Here is a 25,404-nt window from a genome sequence, read left to right as displayed (position 1 = left end):
GTGCATAGGACTGCAGCTTTACAGCCCAAACCTAACCAATTTCCAGCACCAATGTAAATGGAGCCCCAAGGCAAGGGAAAAAATGTTTGCTTACCTTGAGGAGGCCTCCATGACTGTACCCCCCCCCCCAACAGAGTGCAGCACATACCCTGTTGGCACTGCTGCATCGGCACTAGAAAGTTGGTTAGGATTGGGCTGTTCATCTCTCTACACAGTACTTTCACATTTTAGGGTGTGAGCCCTTGAGACTAGGATCTACAACTTGCTGTTCTTGAAAAGCACCAGGCACATAAATGGGACTTTATTAACCCATTTTTCCCCAGCCCACAGACGTGCACATTTGGTCCCAGTGGTGTATATGCAACATTGGGCAGAAATTTAACAGCAACAGATGGTAGAGCCACATTCAGCTCACCATCTTCTTCTGGTACCATGTAGTGAACACTCTCTTTAAGTAACCTGCTCTGGAGTCCCATTTCATATAATGTTAACAACTTGGGCTGTCTTCACATGCTATAGCTGAAGACTGTATGAGCCACCAAATTGAACTTATACAGGCCACAATGTGTATGACTAGATAAGATATTGGTACCTAAAGCCTCTGCTATCACTGCAGTTTTAATTTGCAACAATGTTTTTTTTTTAATTTTGAACATTTAGTATTTCTCTAAGGATTAATCATCATTTAAGGCACCTGTGCATCAAAAGTATTTGAAGCTAGCACAGAAGGCCTTCTACAGGAATCTATTTACTTCAAAGTCAAAAAGAAACTGCGTTCCTTAGAGGGAAATTTTTCCTACCATTTATTAGTGAAAGAAAAAAGTACAGTACAATCAACTGAGGGATAAAAAGAAAAATGTATGTGAACTGTCAAATCCTAGGAAGTCTCTCAAACCAGTTTTTATTTTATGCACACTACAACTTGGAAACCTTGTTGGTTATACCTCCCCAGCTTGTTCAAATGTACTCTTGCTCATACATAGGTGTCCAGTCTGAGAAACCTAGGCTGCAAGAGTCACTCAGATGCGTTTCTCCCCCTCAAATGAAGGGGGGGATGTGTGTGTCATAGCTCACACTTCAAACACCAAGCCCTTATTTTGTACAGTACACATTCTAGTACGGCATCCAGAATTACTTCTCTTCAGCTGTTCAGGCTCCAGTTAAAGCAAATGGTTTAATGCTTGTTGTGTCAGCCCTGGAGTTAAGTGACCAAACAAATATTCCCAAACAATTCAATTACTAAAAAACAAATTCCTCATCCAACCATACCCCCCCCCCCCAAAAAAAAAATCCAGGTTCACCAAGTTGCCAACACATCACAGACACAGTACAAAGATTTCAATATGACTGTATTAAAGTGCAATCCAAAAATATTACAAACAGAGCTAAATATTAAGTTATGGAAAGTTATAAGCATCTTGGGTCAGGTTAAAAGATTTTATTTAAAAAGTTTATCCTATGCCTGCTACATCAAATAACATACTCAGGTACTAAAGGAGACCAGATGGATGGATATGAACACATACCAGTGTGCCTTGAACTTATTTTTTAAAAAGGAAAATTCAGCTCTAGGATAGAGAAGGAAAGAAAAATTTTCTAAGTGACTGGGTTTTGTGTCCATTACATTGGTGGTGCAAAAGGTCTTTTCAGAACAAATAAGGGAATTAGCATGTGAAAAATCACAGGTAAATCATACCAGCTTGGTTAAACTAGGGGCCAAAATGTTATTATGTTATGCCGTTATGTTAACACCCCTTACTGTTCCTGACATGCTTAATGCTTGTTTATTAAATAGCAGGGGAGGAAGAGAGCCAGACTGTGGCTCAGCATGGGGGGGGGGAAGCTTTAATCCTCCCTCCCACATTTCCAAAAGTCCTGTAAAGGTTCAGTAAACAAAAGCTAAGCATGTCAGAGCCAATTACACAGTAAACATCATGTGTAACTTGACCTCAAGACATCTAGAATGAGTATACCAATTGTCTCTACTTTGCACCTTGACAAGTGTCTTTCTAGCCTTAGTCAAATTTAATCAGGCTCCTCCAGGACGGTTCAGGTGCAAAATTCACATTCCAACATGGCTCTGTTATGCGTAAAAGGAACTTCCAACTGTATTTTCCCCCACCATTCCCCTGTAGTGCTTTATAGCAACAATAGTGCCCAGTAAAGAGAAATGGCTTCAGTATCCAAGACTTTGCCAAAATCATTTCCAGAATTTGTTTCCTGCTAGATAATCTCTCTGCTGTACTGCCTACTACTCAATAAAGAGGAATATTGGGCAGGGAAGTGGCTGACTTCTGAGAGGCTACTTTGGATCCCATTCTTACTCCCATTGAGGGCTACTGTCTGTTCTTAAGTTCTGTATGCAGACTCTGTATCAGTTACTTAACTACCTTTTATTTTGTACCTGACCAGTAGTTTCACAGAAATGGCTTTATGTTCCAGTCCATTCAAATGGATAACCACAACCACCAAGGTCTTCTGTTTGCATGAATAAAAAGGGGAGTCAACCTGGCCTTATTTTCATGAGACCATTACTACATCCCCCACACCAAGAGCCACCAACACAACAGCCAGAATGAAAGAAGCAGAGGAGCCTAGTACAGAAGACTTCAAACACACACATCTCCCTTGGTGCTTCCACATTTTATCAGGGATTAAGTTAATGAGGCTTCAGAAGAGGCAGAGATCTCTGCTGCAATATGGTTTTACACCTGTGGCTGGAAATGCAGTGACATTTCAAGGGAGCACTCCTGGTAGACCTTTTTGGTCTCTCCCACTCTACCAGCAGCCTTCCTTCTAGACATTACAGGAGATTCTCCCCCAGATCCTTCCTGCTATTTTTCCAGTAAGGAGGTACAAACCTCCACATATTTGCATAATTCTCTCTAATGCATTAAACTGCACAGAAAGTTAAGAGTGAACACATCACATGATGCCAATAGGCAAGCAGGGATAAATGACAGCATAATCTATTCCTTTCATACTTGCACCTGCAGGTCACAAGAAGAGTGTGTCACTTCATCCAAAGAGGTTCAGTATTTTGTTCCTACATATATGAAGTGGCTTCACCCACATTATTCATAATTCACCTTTCTCTTCAAACTACAGGGCTAAAGCAGTCATGGAACTCCTTCCCTGGCCTTGGGAAAGAAAGCAAGCAGTCAGGAAAGCATTGCTGTCACTGTTCTCTTGTATTGCCATGCTAAAAAGTTTAAGAAGAGCGGACACTATGCCACCCAGCACAATGCATGTTATTGACGCAGGATGACCTAGGGACAAAGAACCAGAAGGAGGAGGTGGCAGCGACAGCAGCAGCATTGACGGCAAAGTCTTCAAGGGCAAAAACCAGAAGAGGGTGGCTGCTAGGCTCCTGTTAGTTGTTCTTTTTTTCATCAGGTGGTGCGTAAGGAGGTGGCGGATCCTAACACAAAAGATGACAGTATGCATTAGTATATCCATTCTATATAGGTTTTTTAAGACTCATTCCTGTCTTTTCCCCTTTTCTTCCCAGGGCCACTATTAAAATTCTACTGTTAATAAAGCAGGGCAGCCCAATCCTGCCCAAGTTCTCCTGCACCGATGCAGTGGCGCTAGTATGGCTTCTGCTGCAGCCTGCAGAGTAATCTCAGCTGCTGGAGGTCTCCAGGGATTAGGGGACATTTGTCCCTTGCCAGAGGGTAGGCCCCCAGGGTAAGCCCCAGCAGCCACAATGGACTACTCAGGCCCGCACCAGCTGTATCACTGGTGCAAGTCCATGTTGCCCCATGTCAGCAGATGAACTCTGGTGCTGCTGGTGCTGCCCCCCTTCACACTCCTCCACACTCTCATGCTGCTCAGCATGGAGCTTCTTTGCTCTAGCAGGTGCTGCTTCTCACACAGGCACTGGTGGGAAGGCTTCAGCCTTCCCACCAGCAGGCCTAAATGGTGTACTGTCAAAATGCACTGCATAGCACATTTGCAACAGTATGTGCTGGTGAACCATTCGCTCCACCAGTGCAAAGCTTCAATAGGTTTCTGCAATAAGACTCCGTTAGGTTAAGAAATGCCAATCCAATATCCTTTGTGATCATTCTGATAATGTTCCAAGAAGTACAAGCCATCCAACTGAGAGTCCTCAATTAAGAAGGCATCCTATTCTCCACACAGTACAAGTCCATATCCCTCAGAAAAAAGGTTTCAAGTCAGAGGACACAGTTTTACATGATCTGTGCATGCTTGCAGTAGGCCAGCAGGCAAGCAGATAAAAGACGTATCAGCAAAGCAACTACCACAGCTTTAAAAAAAAGCAAGGGATGGAGAGGGAGGAGCCTCTGCATTGACTCCAGCATCTATATTTTTAATTAAGTAGAGTTTCTTCTCTACAGTTCAATCCTCTTCCATTCTTTAGCCTTGCTTCCTTCTACATCGTAGAACAGGGTTGGTCAAACCCCGGCCTAAAGGCCAGATCTGGGGTTCGGTTGAATCCATCTGCACCATAAACAGACCGTTCCATTCCACATCAGCACCATGCAATGTCCCCCTTGTTTGGGGGACTGGCACAATGGAAAGAAGCAGTCTGAACAGGGACTGCCTTTCCATTACACAGCAGGGGTGAGTTTGGCCACTGCAATTTTAGAAAGATGCCAGGCGTTGTTTACTGTGCTGCAAAAAGCTGTCCAAAACCAACAGCAGCAAGTTACATTAATTGAAAAGAGTAGTCTAGTGAGTCAATCGCTTCCCATCCCCAACAGGTCAGTTCTGGAAATTCCTTACCACAGGCATGTAGACGTTATGAGGATTGGCCGGATTATAATAAGCACTGGAAGTTGCCTCTGCTGCTTTGTTGCTGGCTACAGCATAAAAAGAAAAAATATCAGTCAGAGTTTTTTCCCACAAACAAAACAGGTACTCATATTTACAAATCTCTCTGTTTTAGTATCATTTTCTGAGTAAGGCAGGAAAGCAACAGGCCCCGACTAGAATTTCAGCAGCCAGGTTTGGGACACACTAAACTACAATGATTTTGGGAAAGCAGGGGATGAGAGAAGAGATTCCACAAGGCCCACACAGACTGAATGAGATCAAGAAACATGTTGACAGAGAGGAAAGCATCCACATGTGGATAGTCCCATCTCTGTTTGGAGTATTAAGTAGCCACCTGAGCTTTAGCCAAGTTGCGCACTAGTGAGTACTTTGGAATGCAAAGGTTTTGAAGCTGAGTAGTCCCTCACAGGTCTCCATACTTCTCAAAACTACATACACTCTCACTGGCTCCCATGGCTATTACAAAGAGGCAGGTCTTCAGTATAGGATGTGACAGAGGAAATCAGTGATCACATCTGAACAAACTCTAGATTTCAAAAATATATTTCAACGAAATATCATTGTCAGAAGAAAACTTGGAATTTCACGGAGTATGAAAGAGTAAGAACCAGCCAGATCAGAAGAGAATTACTGAGATACACAGCAGCTTGACAGTTTATATGGCTTTAATGAAAAACCACTTATTTAAAACCCAGGAATTGGTACCTTATGAAGAATCCAATGAGGATGATCCACATCCCAAAATAAAAATTCAAGCTCTATCTGGCAACATTACCTGGCATCCCAGGCTCTGTCCAATTTGCAGAAGGGCCTGCCTCTGTTGGGGCTGAAGGTCTTGAAGCAGAAGGAGGACCAGGGTATGGAGGAGGAGGTGCCACGTACATGGAATTCATCCCAGGAGGAGGAGGAGGATACATGCCTGATATAGGAAAAAAGACCCTTGGTTCTATAGCCATCTATGCACACATCACAGAAGTATTCACAGCGGCAATTTACCCAGATGTTACACTGCTGCATTACATTCCTTCCCCAAAGAGGTTAGGCAGCTTTTCCACCACCATTTGCACGTTCAAAGTTGGCCAACTGTTATGCAAGGTGTTAAGTCTGGACTGGCCTTGCAACTGTTCCCATCAGCTGTATAGCAAGCAGGAGACCTACAAAAGCCAAATCACTCTAGAAATGGATATGCTGAAACAATGCAAACAGTATATGACTGTAAGAGCCCTGCAGACATACCTATTTTATTTAATAGACTTATTTACACTGAATGTATCCCAAGAGTTCAATATTTAACACATTTTAAAACATTTTTATCCCACTTTTCCCTTTTCCATATGGAGGTGTCCAAGACAGCTTATAAAAAAGCTAAACACAGTTTTAAGAAATCACAACATAAGCCCAATTAGACAGAACAAACCTGATAAAATCAAATCTACAAAGAACATGACGCCAATTCAACAGGGAGAATTAGGGTAACAAAGGCCTGGCCAAAAAAAAAAAAAATGTTTAAGAGGCATCAAAACAAAACCAGGGAGGGATCAATCTACTCCCAGGAAATACCACAACACCCTCTCTCTTGGTTCTGAGAAATGCGAGACATAACACAGCCTCCTCAGATGACTTCATGGAACTAGCAGTCACATGTTAGGGAAGGCAACTTCAGGTACTTTCATCTTAAGTCATGTGCAGCACAATCCTATCTTGTGCTGGAACAGGCAGGCCAGGGCGCCTATGCTGTATCCAGTGCAAGACTGGGGCCAGAATGGGTTCAGCTGGAGGCAAAGGGAATCTCTTCCCCTTATCCCTGGGTAAGCCACCACAGCCCCAATGGGTCTCCTTGGACCTGCACCACCTCAGGAGGTGATGCAAGTCCGAGGAGAACGAAGAGGCTTGGAACCACTCCACGCTGCTCAGGAAACAGGTTGGGATCCAGCATAACTGCCAGGTCCTAGCCCACCTCCCGCTCTCTGCCCACCCCCTGGAACACCCTTTGCCTACCCTGGAATGCCTCCCTCTTGCCTCCTCCCTAGACCCCTGTGTTGGCCAATGCAACCTTCCCTCCCTGCGTTGGCACGGAGGCTGGATGTAGCTTCTACGGGCCAGCACGTGTTCCTGCGCTGTCCCAACAGATTCACGAGGAGGCGCGAATGTGCTTTACAGCACATTTGCAACCCTCCTGGATCAGCGCGAGGGACTTGTGCGGGCCTAACTGTTAGGATTGTGCCCTTAGAGCTTTAAAGGTAATAAAAACATCTGCAGTTGTACTTGAAAACAAACTAGCCGTCGGTGCAGTTGTAGCACTAGTGTTACTTGATGGAAACACCTGGTGCTAGTCAGAACACAAGCAGCTGCATTCTGCACTAATTCAAGTTTCCAGATGGTCTTAAAACAGTACCCCCAAACAGCAAATCTGATCATTTGAAGGGAGTGAAACCCTGTTTAAAATAGACCAACAATCTATAATCAAAGTTGCAGCCCTATTGAGCAGAAGGACCTCAGTTTTGCCCAGATTCAATTTCAATTTGTTTGGCCTTATCCAGTCTACCATGGATCCCAAATAGTGGTTCAGGAATTTTACAGCCACGACCAGTATCCAGTAAAAGGGAGATGCAGGGCAAGAGTATCACCTGCATATTAATGGCATCCAACCCCAATAAATTCTCCCAGTGGTTTCACGTAGGTGTTAGCAGGGGAAAAACAGAACTCTGCAGCATGCCATGAGCCAATGCCAAAAGGTTGAACAGAAGTCCTCTAGCACCACTCCTGGAGTATTGTGCCCAGTTCTGGTCACCACATCTCAAAAAGGATATAGTGGAAATGGAAAAGGTGCAAAAGAGAACGACTAAGATGATTACTGGGCTGGGGCACCTGCCTTATGAGGAAAGGCTACAGCGTATGGGCCTCTTCAGCCAAGAAAAGGTAGCGTTCTCTGAAGTGCTACCTGTTCCACGCGCAGGGCCAGCTAGGCAGGCGGAGATCAGGGGTCTCAATGCGTGGATGAGACGGTGGTGTAGGGAGGAGGGGTTTAGATTCGTTAGGCACTGGGGAACGTTTTGGGACAAGCGGGGCCTGTACAAGAGGGACGGGCTCCACTTGAACCAGAATGGAACCAGACTGCTGGCGCATAACATTAAAAAGGTGGCAGAGCAGCTTTTAAACTGATCCCTGGGGAAAGGCCGACAGGAGCCGAGGGGCATCCGGTTCGGGACTCCTCATCCCTATGGGATGAGGATGGGGAGGTTAGAGAACAACAAGACAAAGGCAGGGTAGGAGAAGAAATTGGGAAAGGTAGGGTGATGGGATGTGATAGACGGTTTGGCACAATGAGAGGATGCGGGGACAAAGGAGCAAATAAGCAGCCCATCCTGGGGCATTCCGTGTATAAATGCTTTTATGCGAATGCCCGAAGTCTACGAGCAAAGGTGGGAGAACTGGAATGTCTGGTGACAAGGGAAAATATTGACATAGTGGGCATAACGGAAACCTGGTGGAATGCGGAGAATCAGTGGGATACCGCAATCCCGGGCTATAAACTCTACAGGAGGGACAGGCAGGGGCGTGTTGGAGGTGGGGTGGCCCTTTATGTTAAGGAAGGGATAGAATCCAGCAAAGTAGAGATTGAAGGTGGGTCCGACTCCACCGTAGAATCTCTGTGGGTTAAATTACCAGGCTTGTGCAGCGATGTAATACTGGGGGCGTGCTATCGTCCTCCAGACCAGAAATCTGATGGGGACCTTGAAATGAGGAAACAGATCAGGGAGGTGACAAGGAAGGACAGGGTTGTAATCATGGGGGACTTCAATTATCCTCATATTGACTGGGTCAATTTGTGTTCTGGTCACGATAAGGAAACCGGATTTCTTGACGTGCTAAATGACTGTGGCTTAGATCAGCTAGTCAAGGAGCCCACCAGAGGACAGGTGACTCTGGATTTAATTTTGTGCGGTACGCAGGACCTGGTTAGAGATGTAAACGTTACTGAGCCATTGGGGAACAGTGATCATGCTGCGATCCGTTTTGATGTGCACGTTGGGGGAAGAATACCAGGCAAATCTCTAACAAAAACCCTTGACTTCCGATGGGCGGACTTCCCTCAAATGAGGAGGCTGGTTAGAAGGAGGTTGAAAGGGAGGGTAAAAAGAGTCCAGTCTCTCCAGAGTGCATGGAGGCTGCTTAAAACAACAGTAATAGAGGCCCAGCAGAGGTGTATACCGCAAAGAAAGAAGGGTTCCACTAAATCCAGGAGAGTGCCCGCATGGCTAACCAGCCAAGTTAGAGAGGCTGTGAAGGGCAAGGAAGCTTCCTTCCGTAAATGGAAGTCTTGCCCTAATGAAGAGAATAAAAAGGAACATAAACTGTGGCAAAAGAAATGTAAGAAGGTGATAGGGGAGGCCAAGCGAGACTATGAGGAACGCATGGCCAGCAACATTAAGGGGAATAATAAAAGCTTCTTCAAATATGTTAGAAGCAGGAAACCCGCCAGAGAAGCGGTTGGCCCTCTGGATGGTGAGGGAGGGAAAGGGGAGATAAAAGGAGACTTAGAGATGGCAGAGAAATTAAATGAGTTCTTTGCATCTGTCTTCACGGCAGAAGACCTCAGGCAGATACCGCTGCCCGAACGGCCCCTCCTGACCGAGGAGTTAAGTCAGATAGAGGTTAAAAGAGAAGATGTTTCAGACCTCATTGATAAATTAAAGATCAATAAGTCACCGGGCCCTGATGGCATACACCCAAGGGTTATTAAGGAATTGAAGAATGAAGTTGCAGATCTCTTGACTAAGGTATGCAACTTGTCCCTCAAAACGGCCACGGTGCCAGAAGATTGGAGGATAGCAAATGTCACGCCTATTTTTAAAAAGGGAAAGAGGGGGGACCCGGGAAACTATAGGCCGGTCAGCCTAACATCCATACCGGGTAAGATGGTGGAATGCCTCATCAAAGATAGGATCTCAAAACACATAGACGAACAGGCCTTGCTGAGGGAGAGTCAGCATGGCTTCTGTAAGGGTAAGTCTTGCCTCACAAACCTTATAGAATTCTTTGAAAAGGTCAACAGGCATGTGGATGCGGGAGAACCCGTGGACATTATATATCTGGACTTTCAGAAGGCATTTGACACGGTCCCTCACCAAAGGCTACTGAAAAAACTCCACAGTCAGGGAATTAGAGGACAGGTCCTCTCGTGGATTGAGAACTGGTTGGAGGCCAGGAAGCAGAGAGTGGGTGTCAATGGGCAATTTTCACAATGGAGAGAGGTGAAAAGCGGTGTGCCCCAAGGATCTGTCCTGGGACCGGTGCTTTTCAACCTCTTCATAAATGACCTGGAGACAGGATTGAGCAGTGAAGTGGCTAAGTTTGCAGACGACACCAAACTTTTCCGAGTGGTAAAGACCAGAAGTGATTGTGAGGAGCTCCAGAAGGATCTCTCCAGACTGGCAGAATGGGCAGCAAAATGGCAGATGTGCTTCAATGTCAGTAAGTGTAAAGTCATGCACATTGGGGCAAAAAATCAAAACTTTAGATATAGGCTGATGGGTTCTGAGCTGTCTGTGACAGATCAGGAGAGAGATCTTGGGGTGGTGGTGGACAGGTCGATGAAAGTGTCGACCCAATGTGCGGCGGCAGTGAAGAAGGCCAATTCTATGCTTGGGATCATTAGGAAGGGTATTGAGAACAAAACAGCTAATATTATAATGCCGTTGTACAAATCTATGGTAAGGTCACACCTGGAGTATTGTGTCCAGTTCTGGTCGCCGCATCTCAAAAAAGACATAGTGGAAATGGAGAAGGTGCAAAAGAGAGCGACTAAGCTGATTACGGGGCTGGGGCACCTTCCTTATGAGGAAAGGCTACGGCGTTTGGGCCTCTTCAGCCTAGAAAAGAGACGCTTGAGGGGGGACATGATTGAGACATACAAAATTATGCAGGGGATGGACAGAGTGGATAGGGAGATGCTCTTTACACTCTCACATAATACCAGAACCAGGGGACATCCACTAAAATTGAGTGTTGGGCGGGTTAGGACAGACAAAAGAAAATATTTCTTTACTCAGCGCGTGGTCAGTCTGTGGAACTCCTTGCCACAGGATGTGGTGCTGGCGTCTAGCCTAGACGCCTTTAAAAGTGGATTGGACGAGTTCCTGGAGGAAAAATCCATTATGGGGTACAAGCCATGATGTGTATGCGCAACCTCCTGATTTTAGGAATGGGTTAAGTCAGAATGCCAGATGTAGGGGAGAGCACCAGGACGAGGTCTCTTGTTATCTGGTGTGCTCCCTGGGGCATTTGGTGGGCCGCTGTGAGATACAGGAAGCTGGACTAGATGGGCCTATGGCCTGATCCAGTGGGGCTGTTCTTATGTTCTTATGTAAAAGAGACGCCTGAGGGGGGACATGATTGAGACATACAGAATTCTGCATGGGAAGGATAAAGTGGATAGAGAGATGCTCTCTACACTCTCACATAACACCAGAACCAGAGGACATCCACTAAAATTGAGTGTTGGGAGGGTTAGGACAGACAAAAGAAAATATTTCTTTACTCAGCGTGTGGTTGGTCTGTGGAACTCCTTGCCACAGGATGTGGTGATGGTATCTGGCCTGGATGCCTTTAAAAGGGGATTGGACAAGTTTCTGGAGGAAAAATCCATTATGGGTTACAAGCCATGATGTGCATGTGCAACCTCCTGATTTTAGAAATGGGCTATGTCAGAATGCCAGATGCAAGGGAGGGCACAAGGATGCAGGTCTGTTATCTGGTGTGCTCCCTGGGGCATTTGGTGGGCAGCTGTGAGATACAGGAAGCTGGACTAGATGGGCCTATGGCCTGATCCAGTGGGGCTGTTCTTATGTTCACTCTAAGGAACCTGTCTGCAAGAGTGGAACTACTACAGAGCAGCACCCACAAGCACCATCCCTGCTAGTTATTTCAGAAGGATACCCTTTTCAGTGGTCCTGAATGCCACTGAGAGGTTCAGTAGAAACAGGGATATGCGCTCGCTCTCTCTAGTTTGTTGCATAGGTAATTATCTAGGGCAGTGTTTCTCAAACTGTGGGTTGGGACGCACTAGGATGGTCGCAAGCCAATTTCAGGTGGGTCCCCATTCATTTTAATATTTTATTTTTAATATATTAGACTTGATGTTACTATGGTATGTGTATTTGGGGAAATGTCACTGACCTGTACTTTAAACTACTATGTATAATCTTTTAACAATGATAGTAAATGGGACTTACTCCTGGGTAAGTGTGGGTAGGATTGTTAAAAATTTTCCTGCTTGATGATGTCACTTCTAGCCATGACATCACTTCCAGTGGGTCCTGACAGATTCTCATTCTAAAAAGTGGGTCCCAGTGTTAAATGTGTGAGAACCACTGATCTAGGGGCAACCAAGACTGTTTCAATCCCTTAGCCCTGCCTGAAGCCAGACTGAAATAGATCCAGATATCAGTCTCATCTAGGAATTTCTGGAGTTGAGATGCCACTGTCCACTTGAATGCTTTGCCCAAGAACAGAGTTTAGAGACTGACCAGTAATTGGTAGGGCAGAATCTAGGACTGACTTCTTCAGGGGAGGGTGGACAGTTGCCTTCTTGAGATAAGATGGCACTATGCCTGAACAAGGTGTTCTTAACCTTCTCCACCCACTTAGCCAGCTTCCCCACCCCCAGGCATCTTTTATTAGATCAGAAGGGCAAGAATAAACAAAGCACAGGGATAATCTCATGTTAGTAAGAATCCTATCTTCACCCTCAGGCTGTACAAAGTGAAAAAAATATAACATCACTGGATAGTTGCAGAGGGCACGTCTACTGTTCTATAGGAACTGTTAATGTAGTATCCAAGATGTGGCAGATTTGAGCCAATTTATCTGCAAAGTATCTATCAAATTTATCACAGCAGATCATTGAGGTATCCTCAACACTCTCTAATTGGCTGAGATTTAAACAGCCATAGACTAATAGGAATAGCTCTACTGGATAGTTCTTCAGATGCAAGGATGGCAGAGGCATACACTTTCTTTGCTGCCATCATCACAATGGCACAATCCTCTCTACATTGGCAAATGTTCCTTATTTTCTAAATTTAGACCAGTTGCTTCAGTCATTTCATCTACATGGAATGATTACACATTTATCCAGTCCCACAATACACACTACAGATAAGTACAATACTGTCCTAATTTGAGCAACATTGAAGACTTTTTATGAAGATTATTAAAAATATTTACCTGGAGGTGGCGCATATGGATATCCCATAGGTTGTGGAGCAGGTCCATATCCATTCATTTGTGGGGCCATATAAGGGTATCCTTGAGGTGGAGGTGGAGCATAGCCTCCTGGCACAGGTGCATACCCTCCCATAAAAGGTGCATATCCCCCAGGAACAGGTGCATACCCATAGCCAAATCTTTGGGTAGGAACTCCCCTGGAAGCTAATCAAAATAGTTAGGAAGAAAGATGCAGAGCAACCAACTTTCACAACACCGCGCACACAATAAAAATGCCAAGAATTCATTTGTATATATTTATCTAGTTCAGGAGTGCCCAAACCCCAGCCCTGGGGCCACCTACGGCCCTTGAGAACTCCCAATAGTAATAGTAACAACAACAACAACAACAACAACAACAACAACAATTTTATTTTTACCCCGACTTTCTCCCCAAAGGGACTCAAAGTGGCTTACAACAGGTTAAAACAGATTAAAAACATAATTTAAAAAACAGATAAAAGCATATAACACATCATAAAAACAGTAGTCAGATAAAAAGTAATCAGGTAAAAAGAGCATAGAGCAGCAAATCATAAAAGAATCAGGCCTGTAACCAAGTATTTAAAAAATATTAAAAGGTGTTGAAAAGATGTTAAAAAGGCCAAGAACTCAGAAGGCTTGTTTAAACAGAAGGGTCTTCAGGCCTCGCTGAAAAGTCTCAAGAAAGGGAGCCATTCTTAAGTCAAGGGGAAGGGAATTCCATAGCGTTGGTGCCACTACTGAGAAGGCCCTATTTCTTGCCGATGCCCCACGTACCTCCCTAGGCGGTGGCACTTGTAAAAAGGCCTTCTCTGATGACCTAGGCGGACGAGCCGGATTGTACAGGAGTAGGTGATCTCTAAGATACCCTGGCCCAGAGCAGTATAGGGCTTTAAAGGTCAAAACCAGCACCTTGAATTGGGCCCGGAAACGAATGGGCAGCCAATGCAGCCGCTGGAAAAGCAGAGTCAAACCGCCTACCTCCAGTAACTACATGGGCCGCCGCATTCTGCACTAGTTGCAGTTTCCGAACCGTCTTCAACGGCAGCCCCACATAGAGCGCGTTACAATAATCTAACCTCGATGTCACCGTGGCATGGATCACCGTGGCCAGGTCGGCATGATCCAAGTACGGCCGCAGCTGGCGCACCAGCCGAAGCTGAACGAAGGCCCCCCTAGCCACCTGGGAACCCAGGAGCAGCTGCGAGTCCAGGTGGACCCCCAATCTGCGGACCTGCTCCTTCAGGGGGATCCAGCCCTTAGGGAGCCCTCAGTCTCCAATGAGCCTCTGGCACTCCAGAGACTTGCTGGAGCCCGCACTGGCCTGATGCAACTGCTCTCAGCATGGCGGCCAACTGTTCAACCTCTTGCATGAGCTATGGGATGAGGGCTCTTTCCACTGCTTGCTGTTTCACATCTGAGATGCAGCAGCGGCAGCAAAGGAAAGGCTGGCCTTGCTTTGTGCAAGGCCTTTTATAGGCCCTGAGCTATTGCAAGACCTTCATTCATTCATATAAGTTTCATCTCTAATATATTCATTTACGTAAATTAATTCAAATTTGAAATGTAAATTAATTCTTTTTTTCCCTGGCCCCTGACATAGTGTCAGAGAGATGATGTGGCCCTCCTGCCAAAAAGTTTGGACACCCCTGATCTAGTGCCATCAATGAACAGATTTCTCAACTCAAAGGAAATAAAACCCTGGACCTCAAGTCACTGGGACTTAGCCAACTAAAAGGTGACCAATGTGGGGAAAGGAGAATGCTCTGCCAAACATATCTGGTGATGATTTTGCCAGTTCTGCATCTAAAGCAACAATGGACAATGAAGCTGGAAATAAATCAACCTTCAAATTGTAGACTAAAGTCTACCTGAAGGTACAATTACTAGTATCAAAAACATAGAGCAGACAAAAAATAATTTGGATGGGAGGAAAGGAGGAAAAACTTACCCTCACTGGCAAGTTTGAACAACATTTGCCCAAACTCGATGGCACCTCCACTGTAGAAGCTCATCTTAAATGAAGCCTCCCCTTCCCAGCCACCTATGGGGGGGAAAAAACATGTTAACATGTTGATGGTGGCAAACTCCCAATCCAAAAAAGATCATTACAACAAAATAATTATGATTCTCCAATCTACAAGCCTGGCAAAGCACATCTTGATTCCAAAAAACAATTACAATGAGTGCTCAAGAAGCATTTCAACCACATTATGGAACTAGGTCAAGACTGATAAAGCCTTCCCTCTCCACTATTAATCCATGAAGTACTTCTCCCACAATCTCAGTTTCAATCTGTGCAAGAGCAGCACAGTTGGAACCCTGGTATCAGGGGAAGTGGATCTATTCCTGCCCCCCACCATGGACACTGAAACCTGCAGATCTATGCCAAAATTACCTCTAGATGCAATCGGAGATGTTCTCTGGAGGTGTTGGAAAGGCACTTCTGGAGGCCTCAGAAAACCTCCCGGATGTGACCGGAAAACACCTCCAGTCATGCCTGGGAGCTCAGATTTGGCCCTCCACCACAGATTTGGAACCTGCAATGAGTTATATCCACAGGTTCCGAACCGGCGGACTTGAATTAGGACTGCTCCATCTTTCTCTGAGCTCACGGACCAGTTTAGACTAGTATCTCAAAAGATGGAGTGAAGAATATGAAGGGAGTAGCATGAGCTACTGAATTATACATTTAATCAGAAACTTAACCAGAATGTTTTTCTACCACTATAGCAGATCTTTCAATGTCTTCTTCTAGCTAAAACCTGTGTAATTCTGGTTGACAGTGCTTAGTTGAAATGACTGCTTTCTGAAAAACAGATTTCCACAGTGAAGCTCAGCTTTTTCCTCTTCTCAAACCAAACTATCAGAACATTGCACATGCACTCAGCTGACAATCCTCATGTCACTTTCTCTTGTCACTAAAAGAAAGCAATTGCAAGTCAAAAGAATAGTTTTATAAGATGAAGAGTCAGGTTCCTCCTGAAAGAGTCAGGTCCCTCGTGAGTTTTTTGGCTGTGGGAGAGAATAAAACACTCAGCAAAAACCTGCAACTGGCATGTAATTTTCACACTGGAATTCTGCCCAAAGAGGCCTGTACTGTAGACTTCCACTGGAAGATAACAAAATTGAAAAATGGAATCACCCAGTAGATTTTGCAGATATCTGCTCTAAACGAGTTTGCCTCTACAACCAACGATACATACCTCCTGCTTCTGCTTGTATCACACCTTTGATATAATTTGCAGAAAATACTGGTTGCTCAATGGAACATCCTTTCATCAGGTTGAATGGCATCATGAAGGACATCATTGGGTCCTTGCTCTTGGACACAAAAATGACCTGAAAGAAATATGATTGTCAGCCACCTTTTTCTACCATTTCCTATCTTCAAAACAAGTTTCAAGGCAGATAACTTAGGGATAAAATAAAGACTTACAACAATTCAGTGTGTCATTCGCATTCAGCACAAGAGAAAGCCAATTATCCATATCAAACCATTAACTATGAAAAACAAGGACAATTATTCTATAAAAATAAACAGAATCTTCAGTCTCTTCCTAGCTGTCTACAGCATGGGTCACAGACAAGCCTTCACCAAATTCTCTCTTTGGCACATTCCTAGTCCTCACAGCTTCCACTGAAAATCTCAGTAAGATAAGGGGCTTATTAATGAAGTATACACTGAATTGCCTCTATCCACAAGCCTCTTGATACTCTCCAAGAACTCTAGAAGGACAGTGAGGCAGGACTTGCTTTTGCATAAACCATGCAGTTTCTCCTTCAGGGAGACTCATTCTTGTATATGCTGAATAATTTTATCTTTGATTATATTTACCATCAGGTTACTCAGAACAGATATTAAGTTCATTGGCCTATAATCTCCTGGATACCTCCTGAATCCCTTCTTAAACACTGGTGTTACACTAGCTACTTTCCACTCTTTTGGCACTGTCAAAACCCAAATGGGTCTCAGAGTTCTGTCGTCTGGGGACTCTATATACTCTTTCAAAAAGCACTGATCTGCTAGTTCTGGAATTTCTTCTGATTAGCTTATCAAGAATGAAGGGGAGGCAGGGGAGACTAGAAGGCCAGCATTTGCAGCCACTGAGTTTCGATTCTCTGAGGCTCAGGAGAGATAAAGGGAAAGCAATGCATGGAAATCAATTTAAAGAATATTACATATTTTTGTTCAAAGATAAGCAATTTCACATTTGAGTTCCTTGCAAACTCTTGGATAGATGTTAGACAGATCTGGCCATCTGTTAATTTTTTTTACTTTGTTAATATGCTGAAGGCCTCTACCACAACACCTTTATTTGACTGAGTTCTTCAGATTCCCTCCCCAAGGTCAGTTCAGAAACAGGCATCTGCCTTAAGTCTTCTGAAGTAGGGAGAGATGCAACTGATCCATTCAGCTTGTTTACCCAAAATACTACCCATGCCTGATTTTAGAACAAAGGCTGCTGCTCCTTAATTAAAATGAAATATTGGGCGGAGCTACCCAGCTCAATATTTCATTTTAATTGAGGAGCAGCAGCTCTGTATCCTACTGACAACCCCACTCTTCATGTAATATCTTCTACATTAATGTAGATGTTGACCATGATTAGCAACTGGACAACTCGAAAATAGGTGAACCCCCACCCCCAGAGGACAGTTAGGGCAGTTCCATGTGTACCCCACAAACCTATCTAGACGGTCCAACAATACTCATGAGATTGATAAGCCACATCTTTCAAAGATGACAGAAATCTCCCTCTCACAGAAGAACCTATGATGGGAACCCCCCCTCCCACAGAATCAGGTCCCAACTTCTATTAATGACAGTGTCCTGCCATGTATCACTGGAATAAATCAAGACTTCTTTTTAAAAAAATAATCTAGATTCTAGACCAGCGTTTTTCAAACTGTGGGCCAGGAACCACTAGGTGGGTCATGAGCCAATTTCAGTTGGGTTCCCATTCATTTCAATATTTTATTTTTAATATATTAGACTCGGGGCAAATCAACTTTGGATAATTGCCTGATCCTGTCTCATTTGGCCTATAAGCAGGTCAGGATATGTAAGGCCCGTCTTTATGTAGCCTTCCTTGATTTGAAAGGTGCCTTTGATTCTGTGGCTAGGGAGCTTCTTTGGGCCAAGTTGGAAGACATGGGGATTGATAAAAGATTACTGCTGCTGATTAGGTCCCTCCATCTAAATACCTCGTGCAGGGTTAGATGCTCCTGGAGGGGGAATCTAACTCACTCCATCATCACTAACAAAAGGGTCAAACAGGGCTGTGTCTTGGCCCCCATGCTTTTCAATCTATTTCTAAATGATCTTGCCCCTTCCCTGAAGGAAGTAGATGGCCACTGTCCAAAGCTTGGCGCAAGCCAAGTGCCGCTACTTCTGTACGCGGATGATGCAGTACTGATATCTCGTACTAGGATTGGCCTGAAACGTCTGCTCAGTCGTGCCACAGAGTATTTTTTGACCAACAAATTGCAGATCAGTTATGCTGAATCTAAGATAATGATATTTGCTAACAGATGGAAAGCTTTTAAGTGGTCTTGTAATGGCAACAAAATGGAACAGGTTAAGCATTTCAAGTACCTGGGTATCAACTTCCATTACAGACTCACTTGGGCTTTTCATCGCAAGGCAGTGCAGAACGCATCCAAACTAGCTTCCTCAGCCATTTCCCGTTTCTTTTTCACCTGCGGAAATGGTTATGTTCCGGCTGCTCTGGAGGCGTTTAAGGGAAAGGTTCTTTCCCAGGTTCTTTATGGTTCTCCTGTCTGGTATAAGGTTATTAACCAACCACTAGAACGCGTCCAAGCCTCCTTTTTACGGAAGATTTTGGGCTTACCCAGGTGCGTTCCCTACTCGGTCCTGTGTCTCGAGGTGGGGTTAATTCGACTAAGGACTACTGTATGATTAAGACTTTTGAAATTTTGGTTTAGGATTTTATTTAACCCCACCTCTTCTGATCTAATGCAACAATTATTATCGGATCCAGTCCTGCCTATTGAGATCACTGATCTTCTAACTAAAATTAAGTCAATAGGGCTGGACACTGAAGAGTTAGGTATGATTGGTTGTGATGCAGCTTACAGAATTGTCAAAGGAAGAATTCTAGATATTGAACAACAAGAGCTGTTTAGTGCCGCCAGAACCACATGTTCTCCACTCCATCTTCATATTCCAGTCAGTTTTGGGAAACCGGCCTCCTTCTTTTACCACCTGGTGTGCCCACAGGCCCGGAGAGCTTTCACACTGGCAAGGTGTAACGCTCTTCCATCAGCCTTGTTAACGGGCAGGTTCAGCAGTATCCCCTACTTAGAGAGGAAATGTAAGTGTGGTAGGGATTGCGTTGAGACTTTAATGCATACCTTTTTTTATTGCCCGCTACATGTTGTGTCACGCAAGAAATTTCTAGGTCCATTGCTAGCTAGGATGCAGGGCTGGGAGGATTCAACCATGCTTCAGTCTCTCCTTTCCACTCCTGATCCTGAGACTCTGGATAATGTTGCTTCCTTTTTATCTGGGGTAATAGCCAGGCAGATCCCTGGGACTCTGGGCAGTGACTGATGTTTTTGCTTATGTTGTGTTGTCTTTGTACATTCCTGTCTTGTTCTGTTCTTTCTCTGTATTTTATGCCAATAAAGGTCTTACTGAACTGAATATATTAGACTTGATGCTACCATGCTTTGTGACTGCATTTGGGAAAATGTTACAGATCTGCAATTTTAACAGGCTACACTGTATATGCTTTTAACAATGGGAGTAAATGGGACTTACTCCTAGGTAAGTGTAGGTAGGATTGCAGTCCAGGATGTTAAAAATGTTCCTGGTTGATGTCACTTCCGGTCATGACATCATTTCTGGTGGGTCCCAACAGATTCTCATTCTAAAAAGTGGGTCCTGTTGCTAAAAGTTTGAGAACTACTGCTCTAGACAAACCCAAACAATCTTTGGATGACATTCTGAATGATCAATTCAATTTCAACAACCTTTAATGGCATAGCACATTCTTAATGATAAAAGTCACCAACATAGCTGTAGAAAAAGTAATCTGCACAGTATAGAAAAGAGAAACACACATTTGCTATACTGAAAAATCTTACATGGGCCATCTCAAATAAGGAAGTGTGGACAGCAGCTATGATCTCAGGTTTCTTTTTACTCTTTTCCTTAATTAAACAACCTAATTATCCTTTTAGCCCAGGAATCTTAAAGGAATGTCACTGAATATGCAACTGGGCCTATAGCCAAGACAAGATTTACCCTGTAGGGGGTGAGGAATACTGTTCCTTTCTTGGTGCCTTTGAAGATCTCAGGTTTGCTGGTCACATCAGAGAAAGTCAGCTCCACATCTTCACATTGTTTGAGAATCCTTCAGGGAAGAAAACATACGGATATTAATTAGCATGCGCTTCACTGAACATGTCAGCACAGATGAATAAAGAATTGGTTCTACGTTTTCAAGCAGAGTGATTGCCAAATAGTGATATTTGATCAGAAAGGACAAGGCTCCTCCATGGTGCACTCACCTTCAGACACAAGTTGGAAGGGCCAATTTCCTGGACACACCAATCACAACTGTTACTCTAGAACCACAAAACTGAAGAAAAGCACCCTTTGATCTCTGCCATTGGCTGGAAGACTAAACACAACCAAGAGGTTGCACCTCTCAAAAAGAGCATGCTAGCAAGGAAAAGACCAGCTCATCCCTGTCCCACTGGCCAGAGAAGGAACAGCTGCACGGAGATGGCTTTGCTTCCTCTCTTCCTTCCAGAAAGAACTGTTGCCACTGTCAATTACCTTGGGACTGCAGAATTAAGCCCAGAGGACTTACAGGACAAACCAATGCATACTTACTCAAAAATAAGTCCTACCATATTCAATGGGACTTACTCCCAGATAAGTATGCAAAGGACTACAATCAAAGGTTGTCAAGTTGAGCGTATACGTTGTTTTAAAAAAGTTATTCAATACCTTGCGTGCCACTTCAAGGATCGTTTTGTTGATGGTGGGTATCAAACCTCAAAATAAACTAACCCTTCTGCATGCCCCAACCCCTCTCGAGGCATGGTTGGCAGACTTGGGGGAGACAGACTTTTTCAGTTGGGGCACCCTCTGCCTGGAATTCCTTGCCTCAGGAAATCTGTTTGACCTCTTTCTCTGGTAGCATTTTGCCATCTTCTATTTTATTAAGCTTGCGATTTGCACGTCAGCCAATTTACCCGCTTTGCATTTGTGCTGCTGCTGCCTGCGATGTTATCCACTGCCTGCTTTACTTGCATTTTATTTAGTCTCTTGATTATGTTTTTAATTAAATTTTAGTCACTTCGAAGGGTTGAACTAGGAAGGCGGAATATGATCTCTTTAATAAACAAACCCTAAAATGAGCAGAATGAGAGAACCTCTATGATGAAACTCACACCACCTCTGCAATTAGCCTTTTATTCACAGGAGGAGATGCCTATCATTGGAAACCCGTAACTATTAGCACCAGGACTGAAATATTTTGGGAGTAAACCTATGTCCATTACCAGACTTTTCAATCTAAAAGGGAAAATTCTGTTCCCTGAGCATCCCAAAACACTCGGTACTACTGCTTGGGAAACAGCTCTTCTCATTAATAAAACACACACCATCCTCTGCTGTAGTTCAGTGGTTCCCAAACTTTTTAGCACCAGGACACACATTTTAAAATGACACTATCAGAACCCACCTAGCTACACAATACTTAAAAAAAAAATTTTTTTTTAACCTTACAAGCTGCTCAAGCCTGTTTTTACTATGGTGGAGGGGCCGCCTTCTGGAGTGTGTTGAGTTCCATATTCGCTGGATCAGAACCAGAACCATTCTGGTGGCCTTGCACTCTCCTTCGCCTGGCCTTCCAGAGGAGCTGAGGCGTGCTTGTCTACTCATTATTAAATGCTCAGTTACACTTTCCATAGGGCTCAATACAATATTCTTCTTGTCACCTGGGGGGGACGGGACACAACTTCCTTCTCAAGTGTTTTTCCGGACCTGTGTTAATCGGATCAGGACCACTTTGGTGGTGTTGCATTCTTCTCAGCCTGCCCTTTAAAGTGGACCAAGGAATTTGTGCAGCCCAGTTTCACTTTCCATAGGGCTCAATATATTTTTCTTTTTAACCATCAGCTTGTCAGTTTCACAACTCACTATCACATTGCAACCCACTGGTGAGTTCCAACCCCCAGTTTGGAAAACACTGCTATAGTTCCTACTAGAATAAAATTAAGCCTGGCAGTTCACTTATGAGTGGGCATTTGTGCATGAACACACCCAGGCTAGCAGTTTGTTGTAATAAATGGCCTCAAAGCAAGTTCTCAAACACTATGCACAGAGTTAAACATACTTGAGTAGGGTTCAAATCTTACGCACGCTTACTAGTAAGCAAACTTCATGGAATCCAAAAATATTTACTTCTGAGTTAGCATGGCTAGAATCCAACTAGAAGAGTACAAGTATCTACCCTACCTATCTTAAAAAGGAGACATATAGTTATTTCTAACTGAAAAGGCAGGCCCCACACTATCCTCTACAGCTGGTTCTCCCTTAATCTCTCTCCCAATGCAACAAACAACAATGAATATTAAAGATGCAGGCATTGCCATGCAAATCTGTAACATGCATATTTTCTACCCCTTTCATAATCAGTTCTTCAATGCATTATCTTGCAAATCTCATTAAAACATTCCTAATGTATTTCTTGCTCAGGAAAGTTTTACTGGTGACCCATTGCTGTTCAATAATGCATTATAAAAAACAGTGTAGGGCCTTCTGAGTGAGCTGTCTCAGTGACCAACTGGAAATCATGAGACTCCAGTTTAACTCTTGCCAGCATTTCCTATACCAGGGGTGCCCAAACCCTGGCCCTGGGGCCACATGTGGCCCTCAAGGCCTCTCAATGCAGCCCTCAGAGATACCCCAGTCTCCAATGAGCCTCTCGCCCTCTGGAAATTTGTTGGACCCCACACTGGCCCGACGCAACCGCTCTCAGCATGAGGGCGACTGTTTGACCTCTCATGTGAGCTGTGGGATGAGGGCTTTCTCCACTGCTTGCTGTTTCACATCTGTGATGCAGTAGCAGCAGCAAAGGAAAGGCCAGCCTTGCTTTGTGCAAGGCCTTCTATAGGCCTTGAGCTATTGCAAGACCTTCATTCATTCATATAAGTTCCTCTTTAATATATTCATTTATGTAAACTTAAGTAAATTAATTCTTTCCCCCGGCCCCCAACACAGTGTCTGAGAGATGATGTGGCCCTCCTGCCAAAAACTTTGGACACCCCCGATCTATAACCAAAGTTGCAGCCCTATTGAGCAGAAGGACCTCAGTTTTGCCCAGATTCAATTTCAATTTGTTTGGCCTCATTCAGTTTACCATGGACCCCAAATAGTGGTACAGGAATTTCACATCCACAACCAGTATCCAGTAAAAGGGAGATGTTGAACTCAGTCTGTTAGACTTAAGCACACAATTACCTGCATGGAAACTGCTTTCCCAAAATCTTTCCCATTTTTACCATTATGTATTTTAAAACCCATTTTGCCCAGGCCCACACTTGGTCCTTGTTGTGTATATCCAACATTGGGGAGAAATGGCTTTAAAAAATCTATTGAAATGACATCACATGAGAAAAATCTACTGAAGCCACATCACATGAGAGATTGTGTGAATCAGCTGCAGCACATTTCCCAGTTGTTTTTGAGAAATACAACAAGAGACCTCAATTTAGCAAGAGCTCTGCACAGCCCGCTAAACAGAATAGTCCTCAACTGAAGCTCAGATGACATTTGTCTGTTGGACCCACTGCCCACCTTGCTGAGATTCTGCCCTGTATTTTCCATAAGCAGTGTGCACTGTGTACAACTATACCAGAGACAGGGCTATGTCACTATCCTGCCTGAGAAGTGATAAAGGAGAAATGTATCCTAGGCCCAGTCTGCTCCAGGGACCAAAGCAGTGTGTGGGGAGGTCACAGGATCAATGTGCACTTAAGCATAGCACATGGTGGAAAGGAACAGAAACACAGGAGAGGATCCCAGTCACATAACCCGCGCAAAGGCTGAAGAGGAAAGAGAGAGACTGTGTGTGTCATGACCACAACTTGTGTGGAAGACTGAGGAAGCTGTGTGTGTGTGTGTGTAAGTAAAAGAGAAAGAGATAACCACAACCTGTGTGGTGGACTGAGGAAGCTCTGTGAGTGTAAGTAAGAGAGAGAGAACCAGAACGTGTGGTGGACTGAAGACGCAGCGAGAGTGTGTGCGCATCACAACCACGACCTATGTGGCGAGCTGAGGAAGCAGAAGGGCGATGACCACCACCCGTGCGGACTGAGGCGGCGCCCGGCCCGGCCCGGCCGCACAGGGTCTGGACTGCGGGAGCGTCACAATCCCCGGGACCGGGAGGAAGCCCCACCGCGCTCCACGGGCTCCCACACGCGCGCCTGGAGCCACAGCCCGGGGACGGCCGGGCAGGCTCGCTGCTACCCCACGACCGCCGCAGCTCCGACCGCCGCCCCCGCGCTCACCATTCCCCGTGGGGCGGGAAGACCCCGCCGCCCTGCGAGTGGTTCCTGTTCACCGCCATCTTCCCAGCACTGCCCGGCCGGGACGCTCCCGCTCTCCGTCCTGCGCCCAGGCCCGCCCCGCGGTGACCTCAGGGCGCTGAGCCCGCCCCCTGGGGCGGGGCCGCCTCGGCCGCGAGGGGCTCGGAGCCTAGAGGGCGCGCGCGGCGGAGGCTCCGGGCTCAGGAGGAGTCCCTTCCCAGGCAGACGTTCTCTGCGGGCGCGGGACACCCGCTGTCGTCCGGGGACCGCGCGCTTTGCGCTGGCCGAGTGGAGGGCGGTCCCTGCCTCGGTCCATCCCCTGCACAGGGCAGAGCGACCAGGAGCGGAGCGGAGCAGAGGGAGGCTGGGCCCTCGCCCGTTCCCTCTGACTGGGAGGAAGCCCCGCTGCCTGTAATGGGGCTCCCTTCTGAGTAGGCGACCACAGGGCGGGGCTCCAAGGCTAGCCACACTTTCCTGGGAGTAAGACCCATTGCCTGTAAGGAGACTTGATTCTGAGTAGCCATGCCTGGGATGGGGCTCTGAGGCTGCAGTCCTACCCACACTTTCCTGGGAGGAAGCCCCGCTGGCTATTATGGGGTTTACTTCTGAGTAGACATGCACAGGCCTGGGCTGTTAGGCAGCTGCAGCTTTTCAAACCCTTCATAAGAACAGCCCCACTGGATCAGGCCATAGGCCCATCTAGTCCAGCTTCCTGTATCTCACAGCGGCCCACCAAATGCCCCAGGGAGCACACCAGATAACAAGAGACCTGCATCCTGG

General features: G+C 45.3%; 1 protein-coding gene across 1 annotated transcript; it reads right to left on the bottom strand.

Moving 5' to 3' along the window:
* Positions 1–779: 779 nt before the first annotated feature.
* WBP2NL (WBP2 N-terminal like) lies at positions 780–24,734 on the bottom strand. The gene is made up of 8 exons (XM_066633465.1): positions 24,607–24,734; positions 20,327–20,435; positions 16,260–16,395; positions 15,005–15,097; positions 13,033–13,236; positions 5,579–5,722; positions 4,753–4,829; positions 780–3,421 (listed from the first exon to the last, which is right to left on the bottom strand). Exons 1-8 carry the CDS (start codon positions 24,663–24,665, stop codon positions 3,374–3,376), a joined length of 870 nt encoding a protein of 289 aa, XP_066489562.1. The 5' UTR covers positions 24,666–24,734; the 3' UTR covers positions 780–3,373.
* Positions 24,735–25,404: the final 670 nt, after the last annotated feature.

The sequence above is a fragment of the Tiliqua scincoides genome, chromosome 7 (genome assembly GCF_035046505.1).
Source record: "Tiliqua scincoides isolate rTilSci1 chromosome 7, rTilSci1.hap2, whole genome shotgun sequence".
NCBI lineage: Eukaryota > Metazoa > Chordata > Lepidosauria > Squamata > Scincidae > Tiliqua > Tiliqua scincoides.
The sequence above is the reverse complement of the archived record's forward strand: the minus strand, read 5'-3'. Positions and strand labels throughout refer to the sequence as shown.